This window comes from Phaethon lepturus, unplaced genomic scaffold (assembly GCF_000687285.1).
Source record: "Phaethon lepturus isolate BGI_N335 unplaced genomic scaffold, ASM68728v1 scaffold47470, whole genome shotgun sequence".
Taxonomy (NCBI): domain Eukaryota; kingdom Metazoa; phylum Chordata; class Aves; order Phaethontiformes; family Phaethontidae; genus Phaethon; species Phaethon lepturus.
This window is the reverse complement of record NW_010513478.1, coordinates 4036-15553: the sequence shown is the minus strand read 5'-3', so window position 1 is coordinate 15553 and position 11518 is coordinate 4036. Positions and strand designations below refer to the sequence as shown.

The 11518-nt window shown below is 41.1% G+C and overlaps 1 protein-coding gene across 1 annotated transcript; it reads right to left on the bottom strand.

Annotated features, from left to right (window-relative positions):
- Positions 1-1881: 1881 nt before the first annotated feature.
- Positions 1882-8337, bottom strand: YWHAB (tyrosine 3-monooxygenase/tryptophan 5-monooxygenase activation protein, beta). Its single transcript, XM_010290201.1, has 5 exons — positions 8040-8337; positions 6932-7055; positions 5721-5884; positions 4275-4370; positions 1882-3781 (listed from the first exon to the last, which is right to left on the bottom strand). Exons 1-5 carry the CDS (start codon positions 8331-8333, stop codon positions 3725-3727), a joined length of 735 nt encoding a protein of 244 aa, XP_010288503.1. The 5' UTR covers positions 8334-8337; the 3' UTR covers positions 1882-3724.
- Between the last annotated feature and the right edge of the window lie 3181 nt (positions 8338-11518).

The window sequence follows — 11518 nt, the reverse complement described above, 5'->3', positions numbered from 1 at the left end:
CAGCTCGGTGCATCTAAGGGCCCTTGTCACTAGACACACAAACCCCCTCAACACCCCGCTGAGGCCCACGGGGTGCGGAAACCGGCCTCTGCCACCGCCTTTCGCCAGGATGACCCATGAGCGTTGCTTAAAGGTCACCTTCACCCACAGAGATCACACCCCAGCTGGCCTGGACGTACGTGTACGAGGGGATGATTCATCATCAAACAACTCGCTGTGCCGCTGAAACGCTGGATGGGAAAGCACAGGAGCCGGGGGCAGCGGCCGTGCTGCGCCCCGGTCACCGCACCTCCACGCTTCAGCCGGGCTCGCTGCTCACAGCCACGCTGCCTCTGCTGCAGCGCTTGTAAGAGGGAAGCTAGTGCAGCAGGACGAGCGTCTCACGTTGGCTTCAGCTGAACCCGCCTGCTGGATTTAATGAAAAAAGGTGATTCCTCTGCTGCCACGGAGTCCTTGAACGCTGCTCAGGCGGCATGCGGGCCTGCGCCAGGCAGCACGCACCGTGCGGCAGCACGGTCCCACACGTGAAGGCAAAACCAACGCAAGCGTGGATGCTCAGCTCCACCCCGTGCCGCGCTCTCGGAAGGGTCAGCTGTGGTGCAGATCAGGAGAAACTTGACCTTCCCAAAAGCCTTCTGGTGGTTTCCCACACTGAACCGCCTCACCCACAGGTCAGATGAGCATCAGTGCCAGAATAAGAAGCCGCAGCAGCACCAATTCGATCAGTTTAAACATGTAGAGTACATCTGGACTCTTGCTGTGGCTGGGCCAGCTGGAGTGCCCTTTCCCAAAAAAATACGTAGTTACTTGAAAAATCAAGATATTCACTGCTGCAGACCAGTCTCCTAGGCTCATAATTTCCCCCAAGAGAGACAGTAAGGATGTGAGACATCATTTGAAAGAACTGAGGCAGGACAAGTGCTCTACGAACAGGAGCAGCTAGCAGGACCCAGGATTTTTTCTTCTTGAGCTAACAGTGTCATCAGCATGACTCAGACTGGGAGCTGAGCATACGCTATAAAATCATTTAAGAGCAAGTATATCTACAAAGGCTGAAGAAAATGACAAAGTAGCAATAATTACAGATATACCAGAGGTACGGCCGTTTACAGCCACGGCACAGGACAGCTTAGTGCTTGATCAGCAGCTAGTTAGATTTTGGCCTAAGGCCTTCGCAGTGGTCAGTCAGAAGCAGCTGAACACAGAGCACATTTCTGTGTCATCTCACTGCAGGAGCGAGAGGCTCCGAGAGCCAGAAGGACACTTGCTTTGGCCCCCACCAACCTCCTCGCTCTCTCTTCAAGCCCTCTATTTCCAGGAAGACACCTCCACTTGCACTTAAAAAGTGCATTTGCACTCCCCGTGTTGCTTTTGCACACCTCCAGCTGAGAAGAGCGGAGTCCACTGGCACATACGCAGGTTATAGTTCACTAGTGCAGCCGGGTGTGCAAACAGGTAATTGATAAAGAGCCAGCTGAAGAGCTAACCCTGCGTTGACAAGTCTGCATTTAAAAGATTCCCTGAGGAAAAAACCTTTAAATGTAACCAGCAGACTTTTCTCACGTATGGTGTGCTCACCCATAAAATATGCAATGACTCATAGCAAGTTAAATAGATATTTATAATCGCATTTCTTTTAAGTCCTGTGATGACAATGTATTAAGTATGACCCCAACAAAAATGAAGAGAACCAGTGTTCTCTAGTAATCTGGGAGGGTGTGGGGGGAAGCCTCTCTGCAAATGAGTAATTAAATATTTGTACCATTTGGAAACCATGAATCAACCCACACAATCCAAGACCTGTGCATTTAACAAAAGTGGTGATTTTACTACCACAAGTTTTTTGCCACTAGTACGGCAAAGATAACAAACACAAACAACTGATAAAATTTTTTTTTATTATTCACTTTTGAATTCTTTTACACTTTCCTGATTATTTTGTGTAAGGTGAAACTAGAACTGTTTAAAAGACATACACAAATCTAGTACATCAATAACCAGGTATTTCTTTTTGCTACACTATTCTCACAACCACGTGTGTGCTAGGCAATATAACCGTCACAGAAGCAAACTTTAGGCAGAATACTGGTCAGTAAAAACAAAGCGAAAAGAGCTACCAGATATACAGACAGGCTCGGTTCCACATTCACTACTGCATTTATCAAGCGCCAAGTATTAACTGCACAATTTGTTCAGCTAGTAGAGGGGAGTTTTAAAATCAGTGCATGAAATTCTCTTCAGCAGACAGATGGACAGACAAACAGATGGATCCTATACCTAAGTGGAATATGAAGGTAGGGGGATGATACCGGGAGACTGATAGGTGACTATTCCTAATCTTTTCTACTGCATTATTCACACAACTCTTACTAGGTTTTATTTAATGGGACATGTTTGAAACATAACTAGGTGAGGATGTTTGGAGCTCAAATATTAACAGTTACAAGCATTATAAATGTGTAGGTCTGCATTCCAATAAAGGGGAAATCCTGAATATTTGAGCCAGATCCTGGTACTACCAAAAAATGGCAGACAAGAGCTGAAGACTGAAACAGCACTGGCAGCTCTCAAACATACAAGAAAGAAACCTGTCCTTGGCAAACTCAGGTCTCACCCACCATCCTGACATCACCCAGAGTCAAAGAAAGGATGACGCGTATGTGGGAGTCCAAAATTGCTTTAATGGATTTTAAACAGGTGTCAAGGGTGTCAAGAAGGTCAAGGATGAACAGAGTCCAATGGGAGAAAAACTTCTGTAAAGTGAACTTAAAAGATGGCTCAGCAGATTACTTAAGAAATTTTCAGGATAAATTCAAAATGGGAATACCATGGAGATTTCAATTCACCTAAGAGTAAAGCAATGCGAAAGTGGCAGATCACTTTATGGTATCATCCGAACTAATAAGGCCATTCAAAAAATTGAATCTTCTCCTATTGCAAGTCCATGGTAGTGAACCAAGAATTCTCACTACTGAAGAATATCTAAGGTATAACTAGGTAAGTTATTGCTGTGGGAAGGGGCTTAGTCATGCGTGTCGTATGAGCATGAAAGCACTTTTAGACGTCAAATCCCAGTTATTTGCCAGTGTAAAGAGTTTGGAAATCAAGCTGCTAACTCCCCCATTACCCTCCTCCCCAAAACAAACCCCATCCCGAGAAAGATAGGATTGACAAAGTGAGCTTTTGACTGAAAGCGGTGCTGCAGACTTGGTTACAAATGTCTACAGAGTGTGCCTGTTAAACTAATTCATAGCAGTGTTACTAACTGGAATGCCATACATCGGATTGTTATCCTTCCATGCCCCAGTGTCACAATAGAATCTCTATAACTTTCTGTACAACTTTACAACAGAATTGTACTTCGACTATTTTGGTGCCAAATTAAGCTCGCCAGAGTTACATAATTGATGTCTACTTTTCTACCAATACGAGTTTTGTAAAGTCAATTGCAATCACAAAACCCATAATCACAGTGTTCAGTTAAAAATATAAACACGGTAATCATAACTGTAAATGTTCATAATAGGAAAGTTCGGAATGCCATTGTAATAACCGACCTCCGCTTTAAGTACACAAAACACCAACCAACCATTTTTACCCCACAGACAGTTTTTGCTACGTTGAGGTTGTGAAAGTCGATGTACTATTCTTTTTGCTTGTCGCACAAAGGGATATATGTGTAGGATACAGGGTGACATTGAACATATAGTGAAGCGTGACAGCATTAGTTCTCTCCCTCTCCAGCATCCCCTTCATCTCCCTGGTTTTCCGACGTCCATAGCTGAAAGAAAATACAAACACACATTTATGCTGAAAGCACACAGTTAATTACAATTGTCAGGAAGACAGCATAATTAGCAGTAGCTGTGCACTTTTCTCAGCTAAGAGCAATACAAAACTGAACTGAACAGTAAAGGTAAAGAATGATGAACTAGAAAATGAGTAGACGATAACAAATAAAAAGCCAGCACAAGTTTGCAAGCTCAACATAAAGCTGGCTGTTGAGAACAGACAAACTCCACTTTGTGTTAAAAAAAAAATAAAAATCTGAGTTTGTAACAGTGGTTAACAAGTGATTTCTGGTTTAAACAAGCAAGTCCAACTGGTCTGGTTACAAAAGGCAGCACAGTTAAGACATGCAGTTTATGCCTCAGAAAAGGCTTTTAATGGCACATAACTACCTAAGCCTTCAGATGTCGAGTCCAACTTAGTGCAGTCCAGCAGCCTAAGGCAGTAACAGCACACAGTACAGCAGTTTGCCCCAGGATACTTACAGTGAGGTTGTCCCTAAGCAGCTGCATGATCAGAGTGCTGTCTTTGTAAGACTCTTCATTCAGCGTGTCCAGCTCTGCTATCGCTTCATCAAATGCCTAAAAACATGCAAGACAGCACTTTCACACTCTGTTCTCTGAATTAACTTCTGCTTACACAGAGCTTACAAATTCGCCACATTACTATTAAAAATTCTGTGACAAAAGCTTCCAGTATTTTTCTTTTCCACCAAGAGAAGAAATGTAAACCAAAGTGAGCACCAGGTCACTAGACAACCAGTGGGGAAAACAAAAGTCTTCAGGGGGGTCCAGATTAAAGCCCAGAACAACCTCACTGCCATGCCAATACCAAGTACTGAAGGGGCAAGCACACTCTCTGTCATACTGAAGAATGATTCACATAGCTTGAAGTCAGGTTTAAGAACAACACTTAAAAGCAATACTTCCAGTAAAAATGCAGGTCTCGCTGGTCTAAACTGGCAGTAAAAAAAAAGATACCATTAAGTTGATACATATATGGTACATGAGTCAGTAGGCAAGAAAATGGAAGACAAGAGGTTTTTGATGGTGGTGTGGGAGGTTTTGGATTTCTTTTCAAAACAGCATAGGAAATCTGGTGTGTTCCACTAGAGCCTTTTAAAGTGGCCATATACAGCCATTCTTCCCATTGATCTGTTACACATGAAAGCCCATGCTGCAAGTCTGAGAGCAGAGCACAAATAAGTGCTATTTCTTCATTCTGATTTCAAACAGATGTAAGCATATTAACTGAAAAAGCAGGAACAGCAGCAACATTTTACACAGCAAAACATCACTTCTTGTTACACAGTATTACTGAAGCACATATTGAGAACAAAAAGATTCACCTAGTGCCGTATCATTCAAGTTACTACCTGACAATTTTCACAGATGCAAAAAGCTCCATTCTGAAGGCTCTAATCCTATTTTAGGGAGAAGGCTAAGAAAAAAAATGACCAAGTATTTGTTTGGCACAACCCATCACCAAGCTCTTCTAGGTCTCTGGAGAGGCACACACGCACGCAGATACACAAGGATATTTAGGGCTACAAGCAGTGTCACAAAGACCATACCATGTATTTGCTAAGTGTTCAAATTCAAGTAAGTATTTCTCTTTAGAAGTGCTAAACTAATCCAAGTATTTTCAAATTTGACACAAGCACATTCTAAGAGAATTACGTGGACATAAGAAGAGGCACTTTGTATTCCCTTTCACTGGATCAACTGCACTAGCCAATTAGCTTTACTTAAAGCTAAGCTAGTCTAAACTAGCTTACCTAAAAATAGACTATGATGACAACAGTTTAAAGGTGACAGGATTTTTACGGACTTTGATACAAAAAAAGCGTAATCATCTACAAAGCGCTACTGCAACCATGTAATTATCTCCTTAGCCTCCACAAAAATTTGTAATATGAAGAGTCTGCTTACCGTCTTTGCCAGATTACAGGCTTTTTCAGGAGAATTTAGTATCTCATAGTAGAAGACAGAGAAATTTAAAGCCAAACCGAGTCGAATGGGGTGTGTTGGCTGCATCTCTTTCTTGCTAATTTCAAATGCCTCCTGGTAAGCTTGCTGAGAGTTTGCTACCGTTGCTGCAAGAAGTAATTACAATCATATTAATGCACAGTACATCACTGTACTTCATGGGGGAAGCTATTATATTCTCGGTCTAGACTATTGTGCCACCAGAAATTCATACAATTACATATGCACAGATGCTTCTTTCAATGTTTTTAGATGTAAAAGCCTACCACTGGACACACTATTAAGGCAGAAATATTTGTTCAGAAAAAGCTTTGACATAAAGAAATTAAGTTCAACATTTCAATAGAGACTTAACATGACATTATTCAAAATAAATTCCAACCAATCTGAGTGCACACAAGCTCTACCTAAGTCAAAGTGTACTGTGATTCAACCCTCACGTCCAGTCTAGCTGAAGAAGTAGTTGGTCTAAATAATAAATCCAGACAAAACCATATGGGGAAGAAGGGGTATCTAAACTACCTCTTTACACTGAAGCAAACATTTAGCAGCTAGGTCACGAACTTTATGTCAGTTTGGGGTTTCAGAGGAAAGATAACAGGCCCTTCCTGGCTAATGGGTAACAATAAGCTCCCGAATGGCACCAAACTAAGTTTGCAAGATATGGACTACATCAGACACTCACCAGGAATTCAGGCACAGTTCAGCATTGCTTTACCACTTCAGGATTAATTGGCTTAGGAACCAGTAACCCAATATCCCATATTTGCATGCAGAAAGCTTGCAAACAGTGAAGACTTGTGAGCTAAATTCATAGTTTAAACAAGAGATGATAGGAACAAAGCATCTTCCATGAGAAAACACACATTTTCCAGGAAAAGGATTTTACACTGCCAAATACGTGCTTAAAAATCAGTCATTGAGGTCAGGGGCTGCAAGCAGAATTTGACTGGTTTGATGAACATCTGTCAATCACTTCTATTAATTTCAGTGAGGTCTTTCTCTAAAAGAGACTTGCATTGCACAGGTCTTCAATAGTACAGGCAGCAGTGAAAATAAATCAGTATTTCATGTTAAGAGGAAAGAACACAAGTATTTTCTATACTTTATTCTGCTCGGGCCCCAGCAGAATAAGAAATTTCATCTCTACTTACTTTGCTTATTGTCCCCAGATGCCACCTCTGAGAGGTATCTGTAGTAATCGCCCTTCATTTTCAAATAGAAGACCTTGCTTTCTGGCTGCGTGGCATTGACAATAAGGTATTTATCCAGGAGTTCCTGAGAAAGGAAACATCTTTTTTTTTTCTTTTCCTAAGTCATAAAAATAATGTCTTAAGCAGAACCTTTGTTACAAAGGTAAGCACGAACTGTTAAAACATTAACAATGACTTATGTATACTCATGTGTGAAACACTTTGCTTACTGTTGTCTAAACTCAGCAAAAAAGAGAAACTACTTGTAACCTAACCCTTGGAAAGCAGAAAACTTGCTATGTTGAGGCTATCCACAATTTACTCCTGCAGAATCTAATGGCTATCAGGGCTTAAGACTGCAAAGATTTTCCTTGAAATACACTGATGCAAACCTATGTCCACAAGCAAGCTAATGAAAAGCAGCAGCTTGACATTAGCACAAGTCTGGTCACTTTTGCTGCCACAAACTTGAATTCCTTACAGGGCAGTGAAATTATCCACAATAAACTGATTCTATCTGCAACGCCAGCTGCAAAGCTGAATAGTGGCACAGTCAGCACGTGCATTCAGAAAGAGATGCAAAGGCTGACAGCAACTGCTCCTGCCTGATCAGCAATAAAAAGAATCCCTCCTGTCTAAGTGAAAGAAATAGCAAAAACAGTTTGGGGGAAGAGGTGCACACCTTTTCCATCAAAAAAAAAAAAAGTACTAAACAAGCCTCAGGACATCAGCAGTCACTAATGAAAGAATCTAAATGGTAGGCCTTTTAGCAGGACTCATACCAGTGCCCCAGATCTAAATTTGTTTTCATGGTGACCCCTGGCCAGCAGCTAGGGGTCTTCAACATTGCCTTGTTTGCTTTTTTCTATTAAAAAAAATAAATGCTCTTTTACAACTAATTCCCTAAGAAACAAACTAGACTACTTAGGAGCTAGAATGGCACCCAAGTATGTGGCTATGCAAAATCATTCCCCTGCTAAGGTGCTGCAGTGTCTACAGCACTAGTAAGATTCCTTAAGCCCTTCTGAAGAATGCTGCAGTACTGTTATTTTTGCTGTTGGATTATTACCAGAACATCATTGCAGATATCCTGCAATTCAGCCTCAATTTTCTCACGATATTCTCTTCCCATCTGCTGTTTCTTCTCATTCCTCTCTGTTTTCTGTTCAATGCTGGAAATTACACGCCAGGATGAGCGACGGGCACCAACCACATTCTTGTAGGCAACCGAGAGTAGATTCCTTTCTTCATTGGACAGTTCATGTCCTTGCTCAGTGACAGCCTTCATAGCAGCAGCCATGTCATCGTAACGCTCGGCCTGTTCAGCCAGTTTGGCTTTCTGTACCAACTCACTTTTATCCATGGCTCTCCTGTAATTAGTGGAGCATAAAAATAGGGAAAAATGTCTCTTGATTGTCTGCACTGTGGAAGTTAATGCTGAAGGGTGAAGTAGAACTCACAGTCACTAAGAAGTGGGAAATTGATCAACTCTAATAAAGTAACAGTAAGGGTTTCCTTTTAAAAACTCATTTCACCTTTCTCCAAATATGTATAATTTCTATGTGTAAATGAATAATCACAATCCTGAGAATATGTCAGCATTATTCTTCAAAATGCAGCAAAATTCACATTGGCATTAAGCATAGCATGTCAATATGTTCCCTGTGTAAATCTCTCCCTGTTCCCATACTGGCCACAGCTCAGCCTGGGAGACACTGCATGTTCTAACCCAGAAACCACCAGTTTGGGTTGGGGGTGTGTGTGTGTGTTTGTTTTCTCCCCACTATTATACAACAGCAACTACTTAGGAGCATTGAAGCACTGGACAGCTCCTCCTGACACTGAAGATTTTTTGCACACTACAGGAGATGTTTCTGTGGGTTTAAATAAACCATACCTAGTAAAGCTGTAGTTTTTGGCAACTATGGAAAGTACATTTATTCTGTTCTGCCAGAAAACTGTTTTTTTTTTAATACATACATCAACATACATATAATGGACAATTCTACACAGCTAGGATGGCTGCAGTCTCAGGTTTTCAAAACCTTTTAAATAACATGACATTCACAAAAAGCAAATGGGACGTGGCCCACGTGATGGTCACTACTGCAAAACTAATTGCTTATATGGAAACAACTTGTTTATCATTTCTCATAATGCAGTTTAGCAACTGAAGCCAAGAAAAACACATCACATGATCACGAGGGCCCTGAAGAGCTTAAGCAAAGAAAAATGAAGTTAGTAAGGAATGTGTCAGTGAGGCAGCTTGAGTGTTGCTTATTTCTACAAGACAATGCTAACATAGCGTTAACACAGCCATTGAGCTACCAGCGTTATACTCAACCACCTGGGGCCAGGTTCACAGAACTTAAATTTCTTTGCCTTTCTCAAAGTGGACCTGCATACCTCACAAACTCCCAGACACCCCAGATTAATCTGTAAAATTTCTCCACGTGCATAGGTTCACCCAGAACTGTTAGTCTTCTCAGTACTGAGCAATAATTTTCCTGTTCTACTCCCTAAATCCCAACCACGACTCTCACTATCCAGATAAGAAGTTTTCAGGCTGAGACATAACAGCCTAAAACAACTTTTAAAAGAACAATAAAAAGCAAACAAGAACAGTAAGTTTACAACTGTCTCTCATAGGCTTCTGTTGATCAGACAAGCATCAGACAGCCCTATTAGAAAGAACCAACAGGCTGAAAGTGATTGCTGTAGCCTTTTCCCTGGCACTCTCTTTTGAAGATCCCAGCCTGACAGGCTCCTGATCCAAGATGTCTCGCACACACTGCTCAGTTTTTATTTTAAACCCAAGTATCACCTAGCACACTATTATACAGGGAAACCAGGCCCCTATACTAAATCTTCAACCAGGACAATGAGATGCAGACCCAAATTCCCATCACGTGTATGAGCAGTTTCAGAGTTTCCTACTGTCAAGGACAGAGTCCCAGCTAGAAAATTACTTTGGGATGAGTGTATTTAATCCCTCCAGCTGAAAATACTCCAGAAAAAAAAAAATATCACCCAAGATATCAAGTCAAACATTGTTATTTCACGTGAAAGCTCTTGAAGTAAACCCAGTAATCAAATGTTCTACCTGCTGTATATTTGCAAGTCACACTCTTCCTTACGTTTGATCCTTTGGCGATCTAGCCTAATGCATCCATCCATGTAAGGCACTCCGTAAGGACATGCAATGCTAAAACTAGCCTCCTGGAAAGAGACCTCTTGCAGACTTGTAAGTAAAGCTGGGCTGCGGTTCAGTTCCATTTCAAATACTGAGTTTAAACTAGTGGATTCTGGCAGCTGTTAAAAGGTGACACACAGACTTCAGCTCGAAGACCTCAACAGGACAGACTGACTATTGGGTAGCAGTGTGACAAGTTCTTGTAAGGCACGATTAATTTGGTTCTGTCTTTCCCAAGAGGCTTTTACCATCAGGATATGCTATATTGTCATTGGCTTCTGCAGACTTATCAAAAAGATAGCTCCTGAGGATAGAAAGGGGTAAATGGAGTTTGTGACATGATTTTTTTCTCTCTACTCTGAAGTGTACTCCTCATACATAACAAGCCTAAGGAAATCATCAGACCGTTTACCATGGAGAGAACCCATCCCACTTTTCACTGTTGAGTCTATCAAACCTTGTAAACCATTCCCTTAGCTCAGCACTAAATTTAGACTATGTGCTTAACGCAGGAAGTAATTTGAGTGGCATTTCTCTACCCATTCACTAAAATCTGAACATGTACAAAGTACACCTGAAGAATGCTTTTTATGTTACAAGACCCAACTTTAAATAACAGGACATTTAAACAAAATAGTTTCAGAGCAGTTCTAGTTTCCTCTCAGTCTGCACTACTTCTAGAAGCATTTCTATTGCAACCATCTTGTCTTCTCCTCTTCTTATGGAACGTGATTATGTAGAAAAAGCCTGCTTATTGAAGTCCAGAGGCAAGCAGCTCCAATGGAGTTTACATTTTGCCATTGAAAAGTCAGTGTTAACTTTGATCTGCCCTTTGCCAATAGTGGTCTAATTTGTAGACAAGTCATCTGTGCAGAATTCCGTTTACAAACATTATAAAGTTTAGTTTAGAGATGGTGCAGAGTTTATTTTATCAAGCTCACTGACATATTTATCTTTAGATGCAAGTCAGTTCATGGCAGTCAATGGGTTCATATAAGGACACATGAAGGAAATCGCTGAGGGAACTGCAAGGGCTTAAAGACCTAGTGGATAAAAGAGATCCAGAAACCAGTTTAGCATATGAATTATACAGGCGAATCACCAGCACCAAGCATTGGAACGTTGTTTCTCATCAAACAACCTTCCTCAGTAATGTAACTAATTTATGCACATCTTAAACATAACTCAAACTGATTACTGAAGATGGAGTTCCCCAAAACTTCACTGGTTTAGTTTTGACATAAAAATTCAGTATACAGGGGCTTGAGTTGTTTAGTTAATTCATCTTAATATCTGTACTGTTAGTAAGTTTGCTATGAAACACAAAGTATTATTCAATAATATAGATTTAACAG

Excerpts from the sequence above, each read along its gene's own strand:
- YWHAB (XM_010290201.1), bottom strand. The coding sequence starts at position 8,333 with ATGGATAAAAGTGAGTTGGTACAGAAAGCCAAACTGGCTGAACAGGCC. Across the intron at positions 7,056-8,039 it reads ATATCTGCAATGATGTTCTG|GAACTCCTGGATAAATACCT; the intron begins GTAATAATCCAA and ends TTCCTTTCTCAG. Across the intron at positions 4,371-5,720 it reads CCTGTAATCTGGCAAAGACG|GCATTTGATGAAGCGATAGC; the intron begins GTAAGCAGACTC and ends GCATGTTTTTAG.